The sequence below is a fragment of the Nomascus leucogenys genome, chromosome 10 (genome assembly GCF_006542625.1).
Source record: "Nomascus leucogenys isolate Asia chromosome 10, Asia_NLE_v1, whole genome shotgun sequence".
Taxonomy (NCBI): domain Eukaryota; kingdom Metazoa; phylum Chordata; class Mammalia; order Primates; family Hylobatidae; genus Nomascus; species Nomascus leucogenys.
Window position 1 is genome coordinate 100,022,450 of NC_044390.1, and position 25,906 is coordinate 100,048,355.

The window sequence follows — 25,906 nt, forward strand, 5'->3', positions numbered from 1 at the left end:
CAGGCCTTAGTCGGGTGCGCGCGTGCAGGGCTGTTTCCGGCTTAGACTCAGTGGACTGGAATCTGGCCAGCTGGGGTACCTGGCTGAGTCTCTGTGGCCGCCGAGGCGCGGAGCTAAGCAGCTCGGATTATCCTGGGCAGACCAGGGACTTGACCAGCTAAACACTTCCGTCGGTCCGGGGCGTGGACGGAGTCAGATGAGCCTCCTGCTCTCCCGAGTCAGGGCCACGGAAAGGCACAAATCCATCCGTGCGACTCCTGGTACCCAGACCGGGAGGTCGTCTAGTCACGCGCGGTCCGTGTTGGGCGACAGCTGAGGAGCCGGCGTCCCTGCCAGCGACTCAGCCCCGGGACGGTCAGGAGCCTGGGGCCCTGGTCCCGCACCTGTCTTCGGGCGGACGCATCCCCCACGGTCTCGCCGCAGCCCGCGGGTCCTGCCGCCGCAGGCAGCGCGCGAACGTGCGCGTGGGGATGGCCACCAGTTTCCGGACAGCTTCGTGCTGGGTAAGTAGAGACTTTCCGTGTTTAAAAGTCGACTGGATACTGAGGGTGGCCACGTTAATCTCTTTAGGGTTACTCCGGGAACTGAACTCACGTTCACCTGTAATTGTGTCCGTAGTTCACTAGACTACCCTCCCCACCAGACCAAAGCTCCTCTGAGGCTCACCCAAGCTCTGGTCCTGCAGAAAGGTGCCTGTGGTATTCTGTGACGGGCAGTTATACTGCACTTCATGGCCAGCTGCGGGCCTTGAAATCTGAGGGTCCTCCATCATTTCATGTTTTCTACACAAAGTTGTCTTATGCTGACCCTTAGAACTTCATTGGAGAAATGATCAGTTCCTCCTTTTTCGTTTGGCCAAATGCTTGTTTATGGAGTGTCTTTTTGTCTGCTGGACTCTAGGGCTGGTGCTGGCAATGCAGAGATAAATTATGTATGTTCCTAATTTTAGAGGAGCTTTGGTTTGGTGGGGAGGGTAGTCTAGTGAACTATGGACACAATTACAGATGAATGAGTAGGGAGAAAAGGCTAGGAGCGGAGCTCGAGAGTCCAAGAGGTAAGGGGCGGGCCAGCGGATCATCGAGACTTTATGAATTATTGATGGCGTGAACCAGAGGGGAGACTTTACAAGTGATTTGATTGCCAAATCCTTTGCCCTCGGTGAGTGGTGGTGACGACGTTGCTGGATGTGGTGCTCTACCACTGAGCTATACAGCCAGAGACTAGGAATGGTATTAGAAGAGGGACCCTGGGAATGACTCGCAGGTGTTGAATATCCAATGCCTGTATTTCAGCCTGTAACTCACATGGGAGGTCTAAACTGGAAATATATAGAGACACCTTATTATATTCGTTGGAGCTCAGAGTGTGACCAACTGGAACCCTCAAGAGGACCGAGGTGAGGACTCAGGTTAATGAAAGGAAAGGACACACGGTGAAGAAAGGCTGTTGTGCTAAAGAATCGAGAGAAAGTTAGGAGTGGATTTTTTCCCCCTGTGAGTTTGTTCCTTTGTCAGAGATCAGTCGACTATATTTATATGGGTCTATTTCTGGGCTCTTTATTGAGTTCTATTGATCTATTTGTTGTTTCACTAATACCACACTGCCACACTGTCTTGATTTTTGTAGCTTTGTAATAAGTCTTTTTTTATATTTTTGAGACGGAGTCTCGCTCTGTCGCCCAGGCTGGAGTGCAGTGGCGCGATCTCGGCCCACTGCAACCTCTGCCTCTCGGGTTGGAGCAATTCTTGAGCCTCAGCCTCCCGAGTAGCTGGGATTACAGGCACATGCCACCACATCAGGGTAATTAAATTTTTTTTTTTTTTGTACAGATAGGGTCTCACTGTGTTGCCCTGGCTGGCCTGCAACTCTTGGCCTCAAGCACTTCTTCCTCCTTGGCCTCCCACAGCGTTGGTGGGATAACAGGTGTGAGCCACCATGCCCAGCCTATAAGTCTTGAAGTCAGGTTCATTCTCCTAACTTTATCCTTCTGCTTCAGTATCCTGTTAGCTAATCTAAGTCTTTTGCCTGTCTGAACTTTATAATCAGTTCGTCAACATCTGCAAAGTAACTTGCTGGGATTTTAACTGACAGTGCATTCAATCTGTAGATCAAGTTGGGAAGAGCTGAAGTCTTGAATATTGAGTCTTCCTATCCATGAACATGTTATATCTCTCTATCTAGTTCTTAGTTTTCATTCAGCGGTGTTTGGTAGTTTTTCTCATATAGATTTCATATAGTATCATTATATATTTTGTTAGACTTACAGCTAAGTATTTAATTTTTGTGGGTGCTACTGTAAATGGTATTGTGTTTTTTATTTCAAATTCAGCTTACCTGTGTACAGGAAAGGGGTTGACTTTTGTATATTAACTTTGTATCCTGCAACCTTGGTATAATCACTTAGTTCCAGAAGTTTTTTGGTGAATTTTTTTTTTTTTTTTTTGAGACAGAGTCTCGCTGTTGGCCAGGCTGGAGTGCAGTGGCACGATCTCGGCTCACTGCAACCTCCACCTCCCAGGTTCAAGCGATTCTCCTGCCTGAGCCTCCCAAGTAGTTGGTACTACAGGCACGTGCCACCACGCCCAGCTAATTTTTTTGTATTTTTGGTAGAAACGGAGTTTCACTGTGTTAGCCAGGATGGTCTCGATCTCCTGACCTCGTGATCCGCCCACCTCGGCCTCCTAAAGTGCTGGGATTACAGCCGTGAGCCACCGTGCCCGGCCTGGTGAATTCTTTTGGTCTTTGCACAATTATGTCATCTGTGAACAAAGTTTTATTCCTTCCTTCACAGTCATTATACGTTTTACAGATGAAGTATCTCTTATTCAAAATGCTTAAGACCAGAATTGTTTTGGATTTTGGATTTTTTCAGATCTTGGACTATTTACATATACATGAGATATCTTGGGGATGGGACCCAAGTGTAAACACAGAATTTGTTTATGTTTCGTATATACCTTATACGTATAGCCTGAAGGTAATTTTATACAGTATTTTAAATAATTTTGTGAGTGAAACAAAGGTTGTATTAAGTTAATGTGTGGGATTTTCCACGTGTCAGGACTCAAAACGTTTTGAATTTTGGAGCATTTAGATTTCAGGTTTTTGGAACAGGGATTCTCATACTGTATTTTCTGTTCTTGTTTTTTTGCCTCAGATAGGACTTCCAGTACAATGTTGAAAAAGAGCGGCGAGAGGGGATTAAAGATACATTTTGCCTTGTTGATCTTAGTGGGAAAGCTTCAAGTTTCTCACAGTTAAGTATGATGTTAGTTGTAGCGTTTTTCTTGGTAGATATTCTCTGTCAAGTTGAGAAAGATCTTTATTCCTAGTTTTGTGAGGGTTTTTGTTGTTGTTAATTGTGAATGCGGTTGGATTTTGTCAGATTTTTTTTCTAGGCCAGATGTGGCTCACACCTGTAATCACTTTGGGAGGCTGAGGCAGGAGGATAGCTTTAGCCCAGGAGTTCAGGACCAGCCTGGGCAACATAGTGAGACCCCATCTCTACAAAAAATTAAAAAACAAAATAGCTGGGCGTGGTGACACATGCCTGTAGTCTCAGCTACTGAGGAGGCTGAAGTGAAAGGATTGCTTGAGCCTGGGAGGTCGAGGCTGCCATGAGCCATGTTTGCACCACTGCACTCCAGCCTGGGTGACAGAGCGAGACCCTGTCCCAAAAAAGAAAAAAAGTTTTTTCTGCATCTATCTGTGCTTTTTCTTCTTTAGTCATTTGATACGATGAAACTGATTCAAGTATTGAACCAGCCTTACATATCAGGAATAAATCCCACTCGGCTGTGGTGTACACTTGTTTTTATACATTGTGGTATTTTATTTTCTAGTATTTTGTTGAGGATTTTTGTATCTATATTTATGAGATAATTTGTCTATAGTTTTCTAGGGTTTCTGTCTGGTTTTGGTATTAGAGCGATGCTGTCTTTATAGGCTGAGTTAGGATTCTCTCTGCCTTTATCTTCTGAAAAATATTGTAGAGGGAAAAAAAGATTGGTGTGATTTTTCCTTAAATGTTTGGTAGACTTCACCAGTGAGTGAACTCATCTTGGCCTGGCGCTTTCTGGTTTGGATGATTCTTAATTTTTGATTCAGTTTAGGCTTATTAGAGTGTCTGTTTCTTTTTGTTCAGTTTTGGCAGATTGTGTCTTTCAGGGATTTGGTCTGTTTCATCTAGGTCATGAAATGTGTGGATATAGAATTGTTCATAGTATGATGTTCCTTTATTGTCCTTTTTTCTTTTTTTTTTTTTTTAATAGAGTCTCGCTCTGTCACCCAGGCTGGAGTGTAGTGGCGTGATCACGGCTCACTGCAACCTCTGCCTCCCAGGTTCAAGCGATTCTCCTGCTTCAGCCTCCTGGGTAGCTGGGAGTACAGGTATGTGCCACTATGCCCGGCTAATTTTTGTGTTTTTAGTGGAGACAGGGTTTCACTATATTGGCCAGGCTGGTCTCGAACTCCTGACCTCAAGTGATCCACCCACCTCAGCCTCCCAAAGTGCTGGGATTAGAGGCGTGAGCCACTGTGCCCAGCCTCTATTACTATTTTGAACAGACTAGGTCAACTAAGAATAAGAAAAATAGCTAGGCATGGCCAGGCGTGGTGGCTCAGGCCTGTAATCCCAACACTTTGGGAGGCCGAGGCGGGTGAATCACGAGGTCAGATGTTCAAGACCAGCCTGACCAACATGGTGAAACCCTGTCGCTATTAAAAACACAAAAGTTAGCGCCGGGCATGGTGGCACACACCTGTAATCCCAGCTGCTCAAGAGGCTGAGGCGGGCGGGTCATTTGAGATCAGGAGTTCGAGACCAGCCTGGCCAACATAGTGAAACCAGGTCTCTACTACAAATACAAAAATTAGTCGGGGATGGTGGTGCGTGCCTGTAGTCCTGGCTACTCGGGAGGCTGAGGTATGAGAATCGCTTGAACCCACGAGGCGGGGGTTGCAGTGAGCCAAGATCACGCCACTGCACTCCAGCCTGGACAACAGAGTAAGACCCTGTCTCAAAAAAAAAAAAAAAGTGTGTCTGTGTTTCTGACCTGTATTTTCCTTTTCTGCCTAGTTAAGGCAAGTTTACTTGTAATAGCAATAAATTATCTTAGTTTTTGTTTGAGAAAGACTTTCTTCACTTTTGAAGGATAATTTTGCAGGGTACAGAATTCTGTTTTGATGATTTTTTTTTTCTCTAAACACCGTAACTGTTTCACTCCATTTTCTTGCTTGTGTGGTTTCTGTAGGTAAGGTATTTTTTTTTTCCCCTCTGGCTTATCTTTGATTTTTTGTGTTTTAAAAATGATATGCCTACGTGCAGGTTTTTTGGCATTTATCTTCTTGGTATTCTCGGATTTTCCTCCATCTGTGATTTGGTGTCTGACATTACTTCAGCGAAATTTTCAGTAATTATTGTTTCATGTATAGATGCTCCTTGACTTAATGATGTGGTTACATCCTGATAAACTCATCATAAACTGAAAATCTCTTTCTCAGAAGTGCATTTTCGACTTACAATATGTTCAACTTATAATAGGTTTATCCAGATGGAGCCTCATCATAAGTTGGGGAACATACTGAATGTGTATTGCTTCTGCGCCGTTGTAAAATTGAAAAATACTAAGTCAAACCACTGTGCATCAGGCACCGGCTGTCTTTCTTCTGTTCTTTTCCTTTCCTTTGGGTATTTCCATTGTGCATATCTACACCTTTTATGGCTGTCCACAGTTCTTGGATATTCTGTTCTTTTTTTTTTTCCCCAGTGTTCTCTTTGCTTGGAGGTTTCTGTTGATACATCCTTAAGTTCAAAGATTTTTTTCCTCAATCTCGTGCAGTCTACATAATACATAAGCCCATCAAAGGCATTTTTCACTTCTGTATTGTGTTTTTGATCACTAGTATTTCTTTTTTTTTTTTTTTTTTTTTTTTTTTTTTTTTTGAGACAGAGTCTCACTTTCTTGCCCAGGCTGGAGTGCAATGGTGCGATCTGGGCTCACTGCAGCCTCCGCTTCCTGGGTTCAAGCCATTCTTGTGCCTCAGCCTCCTGAGTAGCTGGGACTACAGGTGCACGCCACCATGCCTGGCTGATTTTTGTATTTTTAGTAAAGATGGGGTTTCACCATACTGGCCAGGCTGATCTCGAACTCCTGACCTCAGGTGATCCGCCCACCTCGGCCTCCCAAAGTGCTGGGATTACAGGTGTGAGCCACCGCGCGTGGTTGCCCTGTCTGTGTTTTTTTTTGCCTTTTAGTATTGCCTTGTCCCTTTACGTTCATAGCTAGACATGATGTACTGAGTAAAAAGAATCACTTTTAATAGTACTTTACTAATGTGGTGGTGAGATGTCAGGAAAGGGTGAGCATTCTGTAGGCCCCTGATTAGGTCTGTCTGTTTGTGAGCCTGTTCTCCTGGACTCCGAACCTCACAAGTATTTCTGAGGCCATCCCCACCCCATCCCTTAGATGGGACAGGATGGAATCTGGTATATCTCTCTTCCCTCAGGTTAGTTAAGCTCTGACAAAACCTCAGTATATTAGGCTCTGGGAACCTGGTTGAGCTCCTGAAAGTAAAACTCAGAAAAGCTTGGGACCTTGTCTCCCTCCACTCCCACCATGACTGGGTCCCCCTGGACTTTTTAACTTCAGACATGTACACACCTAGCCTCTAGCAACTTGTCAGTTGCAGTTCAGGTATTTCTGTCCTGACACTTTCTCACAGAGATTTGTGCTCTGGTAACTACTGTGTTTTTGCCTGTCTCTAATTTTGGGGACAGTGGTTTGCCTTGTATCTTCACTTCTCTTTCAGATCTAAGAAGAGTTGTTGATTTTTCAGTTTGTTAAACTTTTTACTTGTTAGGACAGAGTGGCTACTTCCAAACTCTTTACATGCAGAACTGGAACTATTAATTTTTGATGATACAGTTGAGTCTCTTAGAACACAATTCAGTCTCTTATAATCACATACCCATCCCAATCCCCTCTCTCTCCTCGGAGGTAAGCAGTTTGATAGATATTCTTCTAGGTCTTTCCCCGTACATTTTTAATGCATATGTTTATATCCTTAAAATGTTTGTGTTGGCTTATTTTTGTGAAGCTGTATGATATTCTGTTGTATGAACATTTCATAATTTGTCTGTTGTAGTCATCTGTTATCGTCAACATCAGTGTTTAGGTTGTTTTCAGTTACTGGCTATTTTAGATGACACGACTGTGAACATTTTTGTACATTTCTTTTGGTAGACATCAACTATCATTTCTGTTAGGCACATACCTGGATTTTTCAACCTCAGCACTATTGACATTTTGGACGGAATAATTCTTTGTTGTGGAGGAACGTCCCGTGCATTGTGGGTTGCTGAGCAGCATTCCTGGCCCCGACCTACGGAGGTGCCAGTAGCACTGCCCCGCTATGACAACCATAAATGGCTCCAGACACTGTCAAATGCCCCTGGGGCGCAAAATCTCCCTCCTACCCATTGAGAACCACTGGGCACATACTTACGAATGATACTGTTGAGTCATTGTATACATATATTTAAATTTAGTACATACTCTCAGTTTTCCAAAGTGGCGAAATGACTTCACATTCCCAGTACCAGGAATTGAGAGCTGCATTTGCTATACATCCCTGTTTATTTTCATGGAAAAGAGGTTTTCCACTTTTCAAAAAACTGCACCACCGTAGTTGATGTGGGTGTGTTGTGTAGGCGTTAGTGGTATTGCCCTCACCATGCGCTCACTGGACAGTAGCACAATCCGACGAGAAGGATGGTTTGCTCCACATCCTTAACAGACTTGTATTGGCCATTGTCCCGTTGATGCTCATTTCAGGGATCAGTTGTTGGTTTCTAAATGTCTCCTTGTTTTTTTTTTTTTTTAATTCCAGTTCTTTTATTCACTGTATACAACTTCTCTGTATTTTAAATATTTATATAGTTATATATTATGATAGTTATTTGTAATATTACTTGTTTGCTAACATCGTCTGGATCATCTGTGCGTCTTTATCAACTATCTGCCTATTCTTTTTGTCAGTCATATTTTCCTGCCTCATGTCTCAAAGTTTTTAATTTTTTGCTGACATTGTTTTAAAAGGAATAACCACAGAGACTGAAGTTTACTGTTGTGGTTTTTTTTTGAGACAGTCTTGCTCTGTCGCCCAGGCTGGAGTGCAGTGGCGCAATGTTGGCTCACTGCAACCTCCACCTCCTGGGTTCAAGCAATTCTTCTGCCTCAGCCTCCCCAGTAGCTGGGATTACAGGTGCCCACCACCATGCCTGGCTGATTTTTGTATATTTAGTAGAGACGGGATTTCACCATGTTGGTCAGGCTGGTCTCAAACTCCTGACCTCAGGTGATCCACCCACCTTGGCCTCCCAAAGTGCTGGGATTACAGGCGTGAGCCACCATGCCTGGCCTTAGTGTTGTTTTATATCAGAGGTTATTTCCCCTTTTCTCTGTCATGCAGTAGGGGAATGGCTGATCACCTCAATCAAAACAGGAATTGAGCTGTTTAGGGGCTGTACTCTGTTACCTGTGGCTTCGGGTTTCTGGATGGTGTATTTATTGCAGGCTCCTCTCTACTGGTACTTTGTTTCTGGAGCACCTTGAGGCTGTGGGAGACTGAGTCTGCCATTCCAGCCCAGCCTGCAGCTTCTTGCACTGACCAGCACTCAACAGATGTCCCATGGGGAAAACTCACTGTCCACTGGAGCACATCAAAACCTTCACTGGTTTCTCTTTTCCCTAGAATAGTCCTCTGTCTGGGCCGAGCCCTTCCTTCACTGTTCTCAAGCTGAGCAAATGGCCCAGCGAGGTAACAGCCAGCAATTTTAGCTCACCCAAGAGGAGCTCTTTTCTCTCTGCAGTTTTAGTTTATTTAGTCCTCCTTGCTTCCACAGGTCTCTGGTGTTTTAAAAAGATAAGAGTATTTAAAATTTTCTAGTTTCAGCAGTAGTAGTCCAAGCATATGATTTTATTTTACATTAATGAGAGTTAGAATTATTAGATGAAATAAAATGAAAAACTTTCTTGGTATTTTCATTGAGAATTTATCAAATTTGTAAATTAATTTGTGGAAAATTAGTATCTTTGCCATGTAAGTCTACTCATCATAAACATGGCATGTTGCTTCAATCTCTTCTGTACTTACATATTTTATCATGTGTATTTTTTGTTAGGTTTTCCTGCGTTTTAAAGCTTTTTATTCCTAAGTACTTTCTAGATTTGTTACTATGATCATATAGGCATTTTCTTACTATATTTTCTGGTTGGTGACTGCTAATGTACCAAAAAGCTATTCCTTATTGATTTGTTTAAAACTGCTACCCTGTTGACTTTTCTTACTGGTTCTCATGGTTTTTTGTTTTGTTTTGTTTTTGTTTTTGTTTTTTTTCCTTAGAAAGAAACATTTAATAGGGACTTAAGAACAGAAGCCATGTCTGTGTCTCAGGCAGTGGCAAGACAAGATGGTGGATCCCTGCACCATTACCCCCAGACCCAGAGCTTCTAGACCATAGGGAAGGGTGGTTCAGAAGGGATGTGTAGGACAGTTGAAGTACAGTTACATCAAGGTTGTTTGACCTAAGGGTAGGATTTATGGTAAGTACCTGGTCTAACACAAGGAACAATAGATGAACTAGAAATCTTAGAGGCCTTCCCAGAACAGGGGCTAATTAGAAGCCCACACGGTAGATGAGCTTCCAAGATGGAGTCCAGAACAGGGGTTAATCAGAAGCCCACATGGCCGATGAGCTTCCAAGATGGAGTCCAGAACAGGTGTTAATCAGAAGCCCACATGGTCGATGAGCTTCCAAGATGGAGTTGCTTTGGCCTTCACACTTCACCTCCCAGTCCAGCTTTTCTATCTTCTGCGCCCTCCTCTGAACCTTAGGGAGGGTGCTTGATATTGCATAGCTTTAGCAGCAGTGCGGTGGAAAACAGATTAGGCCAAGGAGGGTTCCAAATTAAGGAGATTCACAGGGTTGTTGAATCATTTCTAGTCTTCAGAATACTATGACTTTGGTTGTCTCAGATGAAGTAAAACAATGAGAGATACATAACAATAATTTGAATAATAGAAATAGAATGCATGCAAGGATTACAAACTAAAGGGAACTTTTGATTGTGCCAGAACAACAGCAGCAAATAACCTGTTCCGTTAATGGGCCAACTAAAAGTATCATGAAGAAAACGAAAACCTGGTTCCTTTTTAGGGACTTCTTGTAGCCAGGAAATAATTCAGAGTTAGCTCAAATTATAGGTAAATAATAAAAACTCAGAACAGCAATCAGAACCTATAATTTTCTCTCTCCGGTTTCCCTATTTCTACCAAGAATAAATCATAGCAGGACCAATTTATTTGCAAATAAATTTTGATCTCATTATACTTGGCCTGGTTATTTGCATAAAGAATAGCAAGAATAGTGACCAGCCATGTAGGCTTCTTTTAAGTTGACTTTGCTGGAGCTTTTTTTTTTTTTTCTTTTTTCTTTTTGAGACAGAGTCTTGCTCTGTCGCCCAGGCTGGAGTGCAGTGGTGTGATCTTGGCTCACTGCAACCTTCGCCTCCTGGGTTCAAGCGATTATCCTGCCTCAGCCTCCCGAGTAGCTGGGATTACAGGTGTGTGCCAGCACGCCTGGCTAATTTTTGTATTTTTTGTAGACATAGGGTTTCACCATGTTGGTCAGGCTGGTCTCAAACTCCTGACCTCATGATCTGCCCGCCTCGGCCTCCCAAAGTGCTGGGATTACAGGCGTAAGCCACCACTCTCGGCCTTGCTGGAACTTTTTAAAGGAATTTTGGATTCAACTTTTTAAAAGCTTAGAAGGCCAGAAGCCAAGCCAAGGATTTGCTGCTCGACTGTGCTTGTAACACCTGTATGAATTCCTGTCTTCTCGAGATCCCAAAATACCATGAGGTTCCTGAGCCTGTTAGAAAGTGGCATTCTTTACTTGCCACAGATCAGGAATCTTTAAGGTGGACAAGATACCAGGCCAGTCTTTCCAAGGGGCTTTTTATCAGCTCTATAAATCCAACCTAAATTTCTCAAAGCAGCCTGGTTATATGTGAAAATATGCCATTCCATTTGAGGCCTTGATAAAATAACCAATCTCTCCAGTTGTGTCCTTTTTACAAAAGAAAACAGATTCTTGCTGAACTTATGCAAATAACTCTATTGCCATAAAATTAGAATACTCATGAATAGTTTCCAAATTTTGGAGAAATCAGGTAGAGAGGTAAATTTTGCTCACAAAAACATACTTTACCCAATTGCTCTAAGCTATAAATAACTCAGAAAGATTCTTGACCCTTCTTTAATCAGAGCAGCAGTCTTCCAAACAGGATGTCATTTGTTCACCTTGGAACTGCCATCCACAAATCAAGCAGCTGTTTGTCAGTCAGGTGAGAGCTGTTTATGAGGGACTGTTGAATCCAACAGCTGTTTACACAGTTCCAGAGTCAGTGGAACAGAAGCCATGTCTGTGTCTTGGGCAGCTGCAAGACAAGATGGTGGATCTCTACCAGTTCTCATTTTATCTCAGCTGATTCTCTTAGTTTTTTTGTATGTTTGTTTATTTGTTTGAGATGGAGTTTCGCTCTTTGTTGCCCAGGCTGGAGTGCAGTGGCACGATCTTGGCTCACTGCCAACCTCCGCCTCCCGGGTTCAAGTGATTCTCCTGCCTCAGCCTCCTGAGTAGCTGGGATACAGGCACCCACCACCACACCTGGCTGATTTTTTTTGTGTTTTTAGTAGAGATGGGGTTTCACCGTGTTAGTCAGGATGGCCTCTATCTCTTGACTTCATTATTTGCCCGCCTCAGCCTCCCAAAGTGCTGGGATTACAGGCGTGAGCCACCGCGCCCGGCCTCATGTGTTTTTAAAGAAAATGATTTTAGTGGTTTATATAAAATATGATATTTTCTATAGGTTTAGGGAAGAAACACTTTATTGTGTCAAGGAAATTCCTTTTAGTTTGCTTTAAATTCTGAGTTTTGAAAGTGTTGAAATTTTTTTTTTTTTTTTTTTTTGAGGGGGAGTCTCACCCTTGTTGCCCAGGCTGGAGTGCAATTGCGTGATCTCAGCTCACTACAACCTCCACCTCCTGGGTTGAAGTGATTCTCCTGCCTCAGCCTCCCATCACCCTGCCCGGTTAATTTTTTTGTATTTAGTAGAGACAGGGTTTCACCATGTTGGTCAGGCTGGTCTCAAACTCCTGACCTCAAATGATCTGCCTGCCTCAGCCTCTGAAAGTGCTGGGATTCCAGGTGTGAGCCACTGCGCCTGGCCTCCTAGGTTCTCTTTTTGTGTGTCACCAGTATTATGCCTTTACCCCATTTTTCCCATAAATCTTATGGCTTTTTATGGAACATTGCATGGTGGGATTTTTTGCAGCATATATGTCCCATTACAGTAGAACTGTTTATCATAATCTCTTGTGAAATTTTAAATCTCTTAGAGTTTTGGGCTGCTTCTTGGTCATAAAATTTTCTTTTTAAATTTTCTTTTGATCATGCTAGGTCAATTCAAAATTTTAACAGTTATTTTGTATTTTATTTTTATTCTTTTATTTATTTATTTATTTATTTTTGAGTTAGAGTCTTGCTCTGTCGCCCAGGCTGGAGTGTAGTGGCACGATCTCGCTCACTGCAGCCTCCACCTCCTGGGTTCAAGCGATTTTTCTGCCTCAGCCTCTCAAGTAGCGGGGACTACAGGCGTGCGCCGCCATACCTGGCTAGTTTTTTTTTTGAGACGGAGTCTTGCTCTGTCGCCCAGGCTGGAGTGCAGTGGCACGATCTCGGCTCACTGCAAGCTCCACCTCCAGGGTTCATGGCATTCTCCTGCCTCAGCCTCCCGAATACCTGGGACTACAGGCGCCCGCCACCAAACCCAGCTAATTTTTTGTATTTTTAGTAGAGACAGGGTTTCACCATGTTAGCCAGGATGGTCTCCATCTCCTGATCTTGTGATCCGCCCACCTTGGCCTCCCGAAGTGCTAGGATTACAGGTGTGAGCCACTGCGCCCGGCCTAATTTTTGTATATTTAGTAGGACAGGGTTTCACTGTGTTGGCCAGGCTGGTCTTGAACTCCTGACTGCAGGTGATCCACCCACCTCTGCCTCCCAAAGTGCTGGGATTACAGGCGTGAGCCACCATGCCCGGCCTGCTTTTATTCGTATCAAGCTTGAAGAAATAGTAAAAGGCTTTAAACAAAATAGACAACAAGCCTCCTGGTCTACCCCGCTGCTCTTGGTCTACCCGCTGTCTGCTCTGCACCTTCCCTCCTCCATCCTGTGTCCCCAGAAGCAGCCACTTTGGGCTCCGTTTCCTCTTCTGCTATCGACCTCCAGCTTCTAATGTATCCACATCGAAGTGACTTGTTTCATGTTTCTTCTCCCTCAGATTTAAAGTAACCAGCTTGACAAGCGGCCTGAACGTAATAAGGGCACAGTAGTGGCTTCATTTTTCTCATCACAGCCTCAGGCTTCCTCTGTCAGCCCTTTCTTCCCTAGTGGTCGTCGTGAGGAGAGCTGATGATGCTCTGATCACAGCCTTGTTTGTTATTGACTCTCGGTTACTTTCAGGTATGGGAAGGTTCAGTCCACACTCTCACTCCAAGCTCTTGTACCTCGCCTCATTCTAGCCTGCAGAGGGGAGATGGAGGAGGCTTGTCTGTATTTCCACTACATTTACTTGTTGCCCTCCGATGCGGGCCCCTTCTGGGTTGGGATGGGAAAATCAGTGGTTAGAGGAAAAGACACAGAGGCTCCTGTTGTGCGGTGGTCAGTACCCAGAGTTATGACAGGCATCAGTGGGGCTTGGTTGGAGCCTCTGACAGGGCTCTGCCCTGCAGTTCCATGGTGTATGTGATTCTTTCTCTCACTGCTTGCAGACTCACCCAGAAGTCCACTCACTGCCTCTTCCCCTGGGGCCTCCCTCCCTGCAGGTAGTGCTGCTGAGAAGGAGCCTGCTAATGAGCTCAAGTGTCAAGTTCGGGAATCTTCCGGGTGTTCCTTGGGCCCAGGGAAACAGTGCCCTGCCTGAGGTGAGCCGCAGGGGGACGGGGCCCTGCCTGAGGTGAGCCGCAGGGGTGAGCCGCAGGGAAGCGGTGCCCTGTCTGAGGTGAGCTGCAAGGAGACGGGGCGCTGCCTGAGTTGAGCTGCAGGGAGGCGGGGCCCTGCCTGAGGTGAGCTGCTGAGCCCTCACTCCCCAGCTGCCTTTTAAGAGTCCCACGGCAGTCTCTGCCTTCAGAATTTTTCAGAGGAAAGCAGTTATTGGATCCTTGTTTACTTAAATTCTTAAGCACATGTCAGTTCCTTCTGAAAATTCCCCAGATTTAGCCTGGTCAGCTGTTGCAGATGTCCAGGTTGTGTGTGGGGCGCTTGCACAGTCCCCCTTTTCTTGGAGCCCCTCCTGTTTGAGAGGATGGATACCCACTTCCCTTTCTTCTCACATGTTCTTAGCAAGGTCACTTTTCTCCTTCAGTGACTCACTTCTGTGGACTGTTTTCTGGTTGGATCTCCGCCATCTTCAGTCATTCATGGACCAGTTATTCACTGTCTTCTTTCTCCGTTTGTTATCCCCAGGCTTCTCCACCTCCTTAAAGGGAAAGTTCTGTAGTTTGCTTGGCCAGACTGCTTGGTGTCCTCCAGGCCCCCCTTCTGCCTCTCAGCGTGCCATGCTGTCTCTATCAGGTTGTGTTCTGGCTCTGTCCCCACAGGATGCCCAGAATCCAGCCACTGGTTATCATCCCCATCGCTGTCACTTTGGCCCACGCTGCCTTCTTCCACTGGACTAACACAGTTGCCTTCTAACTGGTCTCCCCGGTATCTCCTCTTACACAACACCCTCCCTCTTCCACAGCAGTCAGGATGATCTCAAAATATGAGTCAGAGCGAGAAGCCTTTCAGTGGCTTCTCACTTGCATTTCTGCCTAGGTATCACCTCATCAGAGAGCTGCCCTGATCACCCTGTCTGAAACAGCACCTGTGCCTTCCTCTCTCTCATGACTCTGTCCCTTACCTGCTTGGATTTTTTGTTTGTTTTTTGTTTTTTTGTTTTGAGATGGAGTCTTCTGTGTCGCCCAGGCTGGACTGCAGTGGTGCGATCTCTACTCACTGCAACCTCCGCCTCATGGGTTCAAGCGATTCTCCTGTCTCAGCCTCCCGAGTAGCTGGGGTTGCAGGTGTGCACCAGCACGCCTGGCTAATTTTTGTGTTTTTAGTAGAGGTGGAGTTTCACCATATTGGCCAGGCTGGTCTTGAACTCCTGACCTCAGGTGATCCACCTGCCTTGGCCTCCCAAAGTACTGGGATTACAGGTGTGAGCCACCGCGCCCGGCCTGGATTTTGTTAAGAGTACCTAGCACCACTGGCATGTTAGGTAATCATGTGTTGGCTGAGTAACACCCACCCCCGAGACCCTAGGTGGGTGGGACCTGGGAGCCTAATTCATATACTGCTCTTAGCTGTTTTCAGTTCACACCTCATTCTCGTCATGCAGGATAACTGTTCCCAAAGCTTTTGGGGCTTCTGTGGGAAAGATGGTTTGCTGTGCATCAGCTTACCTCTGGGAGAGCTTCTGCTCACAGAAGTCAGTTACCAGATTTTTGGCTTGCTGTTTATTAAAAATTTATCAAAATGTCATATTGGCTTCTGTTTATGTGTAGTTCCCTTTTCTTTCTTTTTTTTTTTTTTTTTTTTTTTTTTTGAGACGGAGTCTCACTCTTTTGCCCAGGCTGGAGTGTGGTGGGTGGCGCAATCTCGGCGCACTGCAAGCTCTGCCTCCTGGGTTAACGCCATTCTTCTGCCTCAGCCTCCCGAGTAGCTGGGACTACAGGCACCCGCCACTGTGTCTGGCTAATTTTTTGCGTTTTTAGTAGAGATGGGGTTTCACCGTGTTAGCCAGGATAGTCTCGATCTCGTGACGTTGTGATCTGCCGCCTCGGCCTCCCAAAGTGCTGGGATTACAGGCGGGAGCCACCACGCCTGGCCTCCCTTTTCTTCTAGAGGTGTGTTTGTGCGTACTGTATTCCTGTATGTAATTTAAATGGGTCTCAGAGGAGGATACTGATAATCATGTTTAAATCTTCTCTCCATTCTCTCTGTTCCTACTTTCAAATCACGTTTGGTCTCCATCTCAACCTCCCTAACGGGCATAAATCTTACAACTTTGTAGGTGTTTTGATTTGTGAAATTATATATTATAGAAAAGCCATCTAGCATAGAAGTATAATGGCCAAGTATTGATGAGCCAGGAGGGATGGTGAACCACGTGAAGGTGCCTGGGCAAGAGGAGTCTGTTGGCTGTAGTGAGACCTTCATGCTACTTGGGATGCATAAGAAATGCCTTTAGTTTAAGTCCCTTGAGTTAAACTGATGTAAAAATGCAATTATTTATGCTAATTCTGTGAGTATCAGCTTTCATTGATTTAGCATTTACGATATCTTTTTTCATTTCTTTATTTTCTAATTTGTATTTTTTCTTTGGTGTATCTCATAAGTTTCAAACTGTCTTAGTTTTGTTTTCATTGTGTTTCTTCTAATATGGATGTGTTCTTTCTCAGTCGGTTTTTTCTCTACTGTTTTGGAAGCTGTACTTGTCTTCCTCCCTGCTCCCTCCCTACATTTTTAGTGCTTTATTGCCTGTAAGTTGTTCGCAGGCACACTGAACGTTTCCCTTTAAACCAAAGTCTAAACAGTTGCATTTTCTCTTTTCCCAAGTGAAAGATGTTTCTTTATACCTTCATTTTCTATGATTCTCATCTATTTGCATCACACATATGCTTAAATCGTAGGTGATTATAATTTTAGTTCAGATGTGTTTGAATCAATAGATTTATCTTCTGCTGATTTCAGTGCTCACCATTGTATCCAGCTTCCCACCAATTCTTTCCGTGTCTTAATGTTGTCTCTATAGGGTGTAATTTTTTTTTAATTTAAAAAAATTGTTAATTTTTTTTTTTTTTTAGAGACAGAGTCTGGTTCTGTTGCCTGGTGTAAAGTGCAGTGGCACAGTCATGGCCAACTACAGCCTCAAACTCCTGTGCTCAAACCATCCTTCCACCTCAGCCTCCTGAGTAGCTGGGACTACAGGTGTGCACCACTATGCCCACACATTTTTTGTTATTTGTAGAGATGGGGTCTAACTATGTGACCCAGGATAGTCTCAAACTCTTGGCTTCAAGTGATCCTCCCGCCTCAGCCTCCCAAATGCTGGATTTATAGGCATGAGCTACCACATTTGATGGATATAAATTTTCCAGGTGCTTGTATATTTGAAAATGTCTTTTATTTTCCCTTATTTTTGCTTTTTAGTTTGGCTGGTATAAGATTTCAGAATCAGCATTATTTTTTCTCAGTACTTTATTTCTCTCCCACTTTCAAGAAGCATTGTTCTTTCCTTTTAGTTGGTTATCAGGTGTTCTCTTTATACTTTATTTTCAGACGTTTCATTACTATCTGCTTAAATTTGGACCTTTTTTTTTTGTTTGTTAACTTATCTTGTATTTTAATTGGTAGGTTTTTCTCATGTGAACTCCTGTATTTGTCTTCACTCCAAGAGAATTTTCAGGCTGCATTTCTTTGAACATATGCCCTATTATTTCTCTTATTTATATAAACCTACATTGGCAATTCTTCTGTAAACCGGGAAAATCATTCCAGGTTTATTTACTTATTTATTTTTTTGAGACGGAATCTTGCTCTGTCGCTCAGGCTGGAGTGCAGTGATGCGATCTTGGCTCACTGCAACTTCTGCCTCTCTGGTTCCAGCGATTCTCCTGCCTCAGCCTCCCGAGTAGCTAGGATTGCAGGTGCCCGCCCCCACGCCTGGCTAATTTTTGTATTTTTAGTAGAGACTGGGTTTCACCATGTTGGTCAGGCTGATCTTGAACTCCTGACCTTGTGATCTGCTTCCCTCGGCCTCCCAGGGATTATAGGCATGAGCCACCGCACCCGGCCTCCAGGTTTACTTTGTAGTCTAGCTCTTACCTGTTCACCTGTTGTAGCCATCGCTGTGGTTTGAGTGTATCTTCCAAATTTCATGTGTTGGAAATTTAATTCCTAAATTTATTTATTGATGGTATTTGGAGGTGGGACCTTTGGGAGGTATTTAGGATTTGATAAGGTCATCAGGGCAGAGCCCCTATGATGGGATTAGTAGCTTTATAAGGATAGGAAGAGAGACCTGAGCTGGCATGCTGTCTGTCTCTCATCATGTAATGCCTTCCACCAAGTTATGACATAGCAAGAAGGCCCTCACCAGATGCCAGCACCATGCTCATGGACTTCCTGGCCTCCAGAACCTTGAGCTAAATGAACATTTTTCTTTATAAATTACCCAGTTTCTGGTATTCTGTTATAAAAGACAGCAGTCTTTTCTGTGTCTGAAATATTTGCAGTTCATTGAATTGACCAGGCTCTACCATGTGTTCTGTGTGATGCTTGCTCCTGGTACAGGGACTGCAAATTAAGTTCCAATCTATTTTTTTTTCTTTCTTTCATAATAGATTTGCCAGTTTTTCATTTGGGCATATACAGAAACTCCATTTCTGAATTTCCCTGCTGTTCCCTCCCAGCCCCCACTCTTTGCTGTTGCTTAGAATGCAGATGTGATGACTAGAGCCATCTTAGACTGGGTTGCCCTGGAAGTGGAAGCCATGTAAGGTGGAGCAAGAGATGGAAGCCCCAGACCAATTGCCTTCAGACTCCTGCAAGTAGAAGGATAAACTCTTGTTTATCCCCCTGTTCTCAGTTGAACCTCATCCAAACACCTCCTGAATTGCCCTTTCCACCCCAACTTCTTGAACACATCATGAATCTTCTAAGACTACTTGAGTGGCTCTTTTCATTTCTGTACAAAATGTACCCTGGATGTTTTTACCAAGGACTCAGAACACCTTATTTTGTTTGCATGTATAAATGTTCATTCCCATCTACAAGATAGAAAGCTTCTTGAAGACAGAACTGGATTTTATTCATCCTGAAATCTTCAGGACCCAAGAGAGTACCGGCAAATAGAAGCTCCTTGATTGATTCTTTTTTCTTTTTTTCTTTCTTTTTTTTTTCGAGATGGAGTCTCACTCTGTCACCCAGGCTGGAGTGCAGTGGTGCGATCTCGGCTCGCTGCAACCTCTGCCACCTGGGTTCAAGTGATTCTCCTGCCTCAGCCACCTGAGTAGCTAGGATTACAGGTGCGTGCCACTGCACCCAGCTAATTTTTGTATTTTTAGTAGAGACAGGGTTTCACCATCTTGGTCAGGCTGGTCTTGAACTCCCGACCTTGTGATCCACCCGCCTTGGCCTCCGAAAGTGCTGGGATTACAGGTGTGAGCCACCATGCCTGGCACTCCTTGATTGATTTTTTAATTCTCTCACAAAGTAAATGCTGAACCAGCCACAGGAAATGGTAGAGGAACATTTATCCCTTCCCAGTTCCTCTGCATCTTTTCCATGTCAACTAATGTAATTGCATCCAATTGAACAGGGTGTGTGTTATTTCAGGGATTATTGTCGTTCAAGGATATATCTATGGAGTTCACCTGGGATGAATGGCAGCTACTGGATTCTACACAGAAGTACCTATACAGAGATGTGATATTGGAAAACTATCATAACCTGATATCAGTGGGTAAGTACTGCGTCTCAGCGTCACTCAGATAGTATTAAATTGCCATCCCTTTTTTTGTTGTTGATCTACTCTGGGATCTCTGAAGTGCTTAATGATTACGAACTTGAACTTTAGGGGTCAAATTCCTTAGTCCCTATTTGTCCCACACTTCCTAATTGTAATCTTTCCCCAAGTGAGATGAGCAGTTTTGCTCTGTAGCTCTTGATTCCTCAGTCCTGTCCCTAACAGCCTGGTCCCCACCCTTTGTGATTTCCCATCAACAGGGTATCATGGTACCAAGCCTGATTTAATCTTCAAGTTGGAACAAGGAGAAGATCCATGGATAATAAATGCCAAAATTTCCAGGCAGAGCTGTCCAGGTGGGTGAGTGAGAATGAGGAAGGTGGGAGGCATGGGAGTGAGCTGATGAGTACCTGAGGAGTGGGCACTCACAGTGTTGTCTTCAGAAATGCTTCTGGAAGTCCTTGAGCTACTGGAGCTGACTCAGGATAAAGCCAGGAGCTCCTTGGATAAGGACATCGTCGTCACTCTTCATATATTTGGGTTTTTCTTCCCCCTTACTGTTGAGAGGCAGGCATGCCCCTCTTTCCTGAACTCTGCTCCAGGTTTGCTTTTGGGTAAGTTTCCCTCCTCCCCATGGTCATGGGTTTCATTGGGCATCGAGACCTTTAGGGGATTTCTTTTCCCCCTCACTTGATGTGGCTCGTTGCCCTCTATTTCCATTTCTTTTATTTCCTCCTTTGCCTTCCACAGTTAAATCCCCTAGACTTGACTCACAGTCTTAGCCCTGGTGTCTCCTATATCTTTGAGTGACTTTACACACCTTATACTTCCCTTTTGCATTGTCCAGAGGGGTATTTTTTCCCAGTTTGGCTCTCCTCTCTGAATGTTGTAACTGTCGAAAGACTCTTCCATTCCGAAGGTTTACGCTTTGCCCCCAGTGTTGTAACGTCAAAATTGATGTCTTTCTCTTTGGCACTTGAGTCCTGGGTTTTACCTGCCTGTGGGAGCGCTACCCCATGCTTTCCCAGACTTTACTCTCAGTATCAGAAATGGGGATTTCCTTCTAAAATTACCGTTCTTCCTCAAAAGAAATGGCCAGAGTCCTTCATTTTCTTCCACAAGTTTCTTTCTTAGTGTTTCCATCTCTAAGGAGGAGTGCCATCTTGCTGTTCAAGCTGTTGACTCCTCCCCTTCTCTGCTCCCACATCCAGTCCCTTAGCAAACCGTCTTAGTTCTCTCTCCCATATGTTCCAAATTTCCTCAACTCCAGACATGTGTTAGGCCATTCTTTCATTGCTATAAAGAAATACCTGAGACTGGCCGGGCGCGGTGGCTCACGCCTGTAATCCCAGCACTTTGGGAGGCCGAGGCGGGTGGATCACAAGGCCAGGAGATGAGACCATCCTGACTAAAACGGTGAAACTCCATCTCTACTAAAAATACAAAAAATTAGTGGGGCGTGGTGGCGGGCGCCTGTAGTCCCAGCTACTCGGGAGGCTAAGGCAGGAGAATGGTGTGAACCCAGGAGGCAGAGCTTGCAGTGAGCCGAGATCACGCCACTGCACTCCAGCCTGGGCAACAGAGCAAGACTCTGTCTCAAAAAAAAAAAAAAAAAAAAACCAGAAAAGAAATACCTGAGACTAGGTAATTTATAAGAAAAGAGGTTTAATTGGCTCAGAGTTCTGCAGGCTGTTTGGGAAGCATGGCAGCATTTGCTTCTGGGGAGGTCTCACATAGCTCCGGTCATAGTGGAAGGCAAAGGGGGAGCAGGCACGTCACACGGTGAAAGCAGGAGCAAGAAGGGGCGGGGAATGTGCCACGTACTATCAAATGAGCAGATCTCACAAGAACTCACTATCATGAAGACTGCACCAAGCCATGAGGGATCTGCCCCCATAATCCAGATGCAGACACCTCCCACCAGGCCCCACCTCCAGCACTGGAGATTCTCATTCAACATGAGACTTGGGCGGGGACAGATATCCAAAGTATATCAAGAACTGTAGTTCAAATTATTATCTCATTCTGGACTGGACTGCTACAATAGCTTCCTAAAGTATTTCTCTGCCCTTTTCTTACTTTTTACAGAACAGTCAAACTGATCTTTTAAATGCAGAAGACTGAGATTTTCTGTAATTAAAAACCTATAGGCTGGGCACAGTGGCTCACGCCTGTAATCCCAGTACTGTGGGAGGCCAAGGCAGGCGGATCACTTGAGCTCAGGAGTTTGAGACCAGCCTGGCCAACAAGTGAAACCCCATCTCTACTAAAAATACAAAAATTAGCTGGGCATAGTGGCGTGTACCTGTAGTCCCAGCTACTCAGGAATCTGACATGGGAGGGTTACTTGAACCCAGGAGGTCAAGACTGCAGTGAGCCAAGATTGCACCACTGCACTCCAGCCTGGGTGACAGAGCAAGACCCTGTCTCAAAAACAAAACAAAACAAAACAAAAAAATCTGAAAAATATAAACAACTTTTTGCTATGGTTTTGAATAATTTGGTTCTGCTTTCCATTCCATTCACTCAGTGGGTTTTAGCTTTCCTGGCCTTTTTCTATTTCTTAAACACTGTCAGTCGGGCTTCCTCCTCAGGAACTTTGTACTTGGTGCAGTGGTGTGATCTCGGCTCACTGCAACCTCCGCCTCCCAGGTTCAAGTGATTCTCCTGCCTCAGCCTCTGTAGTAGCTGGGATTACAGGTGCCTGCCACCATGCCTGGCTAATCCAAGTGCCAATTTTAAACCTCTATTTTAAAAACTGTTTTTTGATTCCTGGTAATTTGCTACCAGTTTTCACGAGGGGACCTGTTTTGGTTTGTTTTGATTCAGTTCCCTTGCCCCCATGCTTGGCCAATATTTCTTTTGAACCAGTGTCGTAGGCTTGTCACCAAAAGAGAAAGGTTGATTACACTGCAGTCCTAATACTGTTTAATTCCATATCAGGTTTATGTTATGATTCAAAAAGTTATCTTTTGTTTGTTTTTTTGTAGATGGCTGGGAAGAATGGTACCAGAACAATCAAGATGAGCTTGAGAGTATTGAAAGAAGCTATGCTTGTAGTGTGTTGGGAAGACTTAATCTGAGCAAAACCCATGATTCTTCAAGACAGAGACTCTATAACACACATGGAAAAAGTCTGACACAAAACTCAGCTCCAAGCAGAAGTTATTTAAGAAAGAATCCTGATAAGTTTCATGGTTATGAAGAACCGTATTTTCTTAAGCATCAAAGAGCTCATAGTATAGAAAAAAACTGTGTGTGTAGTGAATGTGGGAAAGCTTTTCGTTGTAAGTCACAGCTCATTGTACATCTCAGAATTCATACAGGAGAGAGACCTTATGAATGCAGTAAATGTGAAAGAGCCTTCAGTGCCAAGTCAAACCTTAATGCTCATCAGAGAGTTCATACAGGAGAAAAACCCTACTCATGTAGTGAGTGCGAGAAGGTCTTCTCTTTCAGGTCACAGCTCATTGTCCATCAGGAAATTCACACAGGAGGGAAACCCTATGGCTGCAGTGAATGTGGGAAAGCCTACAGTTGGAAATCACAGCTTCTTTTACACCAGAGAAGTCACACAGGAGTGAAACCGTATGAATGCAGCGAATGTGGGAAAGCCTTTAGTTTGAAGTCTCCATTCGTTGTACACCAGAGAACTCATACAGGAGTGAAACCCCATAAATGCAGTGAATGTGGGAAAGCATTTAGGAGTAAGTCCTATCTCCTTGTTCACATCCGAATGCATACAGGAGAAAAACCCTATCAATGCAGTGATTGTGGGAAAGCCTTCAATATGAAGACACAACTCATTGTACATCAGGGAGTTCACACAGGAAATAATCCTTATCAATGCGGTGAATGTGGGAAAGCCTTTGGTAGGAAGGAACAGCTCACTGCACATCTGAGAGCTCATGCAGGAGAGAAGCCCTACGGATGCAGTGAATGTGGGAAGGCTTTCAGCAGCAAGTCATACCTTGTTATACATAGGAGAACACACACCGGAGAGAGACCCTATGAATGTAGTTTGTGTGAGAGAGCCTTTTGTGGAAAATCACAGCTGATTATACATCAGAGAACGCATTCAACTGAGAAGCCCTATGAATGCAATGAATGTGAAAAAGCCTACCCTAGGAAGGCATCACTTCAGATACACCAGAAAACTCATTCGGGAGAGAAACCTTTTAAATGTAGTGAATGTGGAAAAGCCTTCACTCAGAAATCATCTCTCAGTGAACATCAGAGAGTTCACACCGGAGAGAAACCATGGAAATGCTCTGAATGTGGGAAATCTTTCTGTTGGAATTCAGGGCTTCGTATACATAGGAAGACTCATAAATGAGAAATCAGAATGATGCAATGTGAGAAACTGATGTTCAGGAGACTTCAGATAATATAGACAGGATTTACAAGCAGGAGGCCCTAAAACTACACTCATGTCAAAAATCAGAGAGGAGAGAGACCAACCATATTTGGGATGAGTGTAAAAGCTTTCAGAAATAAGTTACAAATCTTTGTAGATGAAAATAATGGAAGGAATGCGGAGCAATAAATGTATCAAATGTTGTAGTATCATCACGAAGATTCAGAGAATTTACACTAGGAACACCTTATAAGTTGGATAAATTAAGGAAGCATTTTCCCATTGAAAGTGTGTTCCATGGAAAGTCACATTCCAGATTTGAAGCTGTGTTTTTGTAAAATAAAATCTTGTGAACAGTTGACTTCATGGTGGAGTATAAAGTTGTTTTTTAAAAAATATGTAAATAATGTTCAGGAAAACGCAGGGAACGGATTCTTAAAGTTAAGGGATATTTAATGTGACTTCCCTGAGTTAACACTGAATAGTATTTCTAAAATTTTTCGTACTTTATTTTTTAATGTAAGTTGTTCTATCTATCTATATATATATTTGATAGTTTGTGGAATAATATCCCCCAGTATTTTCCATATTAAATGCTAATTGTCTTTTGATTTCTTTTTCATAAGCAGATCTGGCATTTATTACAGGGCTGCCGCTTAAGAGAACTCATTGTAATGAACGTTTATTATATTTTGCAGTTCCATGCCTGTTGTCCATTGATTGACATGAGCATCCTTGTTTTCTCTGGAGAAATACCTCCCCTCTCTGGGGTGCTTCCTGTGGTAGTGTCTTTCAGGTATCCGTTCCACTAGCTGCAGGTGAGCATTTCATCCATTGTTGGATAATGGTAATCTCTTTTTCAGAATTTTGAGTCTGTAATTCATTTGCACATGAACCAGAAAATGTGGGAACTCATTCATTCTTGTCCCAGAATTCTGTTGAGAACATCCATTCATTCTGGCTAATTGATTACAAGAATAACTGTGGATACTATCCCTTTAGAACCTGCTTCTCTGATCTTCTGTGTGTTTCCTCACTTCTCAATAAAAATGTCTTTTGCTTTTTGTTGTTTGGGTTTTTTGTTTTGTTTTTTTTGTTGTTGCTTAATTTAAGAAGAATGACTTTCTATTTCTTTTCTTTTTTTTTGAGACTAAGTTTTGCTCTTGTCCTCCAGGCTGGAATGCAATGGCATGATCTCAGCTCACTGCAACCTCCGCCTCCTGGGTTCAAGCAATTTCCTTGCCTCAGCCTCCCAAGTGGCTAGGATTATAGCCGCCCACCACCACGCCCGGCTAATTTTTGTATTTTTAGTATAGACGGGGTTTCACCATGTTGGCCAGGCTGGTGTTGAACTCCTGACCTGAGGTGATCCACCCACTTCAGCCTCCCAAAGTCACGGGATTACAGGTGTGAGCCACCGAGCCCGGCCAGCTTTCTATTTCTTATAACCTAAGGGTTTTAACTGATAAGTTGTTGCCTTGGTAGCATGTAGTTAACAAAGTGGGGTATATGATTTAGGTTTGTTTGTTTTTCCTGAGACAAGAAAATCGCATTCTTGTTTATATTTGAAGATGGCAACTTTTAGCCATCATGTGAAATAGTGTTATTGTTTCTGTACACTTGGAACGTTGTAGTGCCTGATGCTGAGATTTTGGAAACACTGAAGAACTTCAGCCTTATAAGAATTTTAAATTTATGAGAAAATCTGAGACAGGGGCAGAGATGGCTGATTTTGATCTTGCTAGATCTTAGGCATGAGAATGACAGGCCTGAAGCCCTGAAATCTCACCTCAGGGTGGAGTGTCAGACTTGGCAACTTTGACATTGCTGAAAAAGTTTCTTACAGCTGTAGCAGTGAGGTGGTGGGAATCAAATAGTATATTTGGCTTGACGAATTAAAGTCAGTTCACCT

The 25,906-nt window shown here is 43.8% G+C and overlaps 1 protein-coding gene across 1 annotated transcript; it reads left to right on the forward strand.

Moving 5' to 3' along the window:
- Positions 1-2: 2 nt before the first annotated feature.
- Positions 3-25,059, forward strand: ZNF26 (zinc finger protein 26). Its single transcript, XM_003281788.3, has 4 exons — positions 3-503; positions 19,508-19,634; positions 19,898-19,993; positions 22,628-25,059. Exons 1-4 carry the CDS (start codon positions 471-473, stop codon positions 23,971-23,973), a joined length of 1,602 nt encoding a protein of 533 aa, XP_003281836.1. The 5' UTR covers positions 3-470; the 3' UTR covers positions 23,974-25,059.
- Positions 25,060-25,906: the final 847 nt, after the last annotated feature.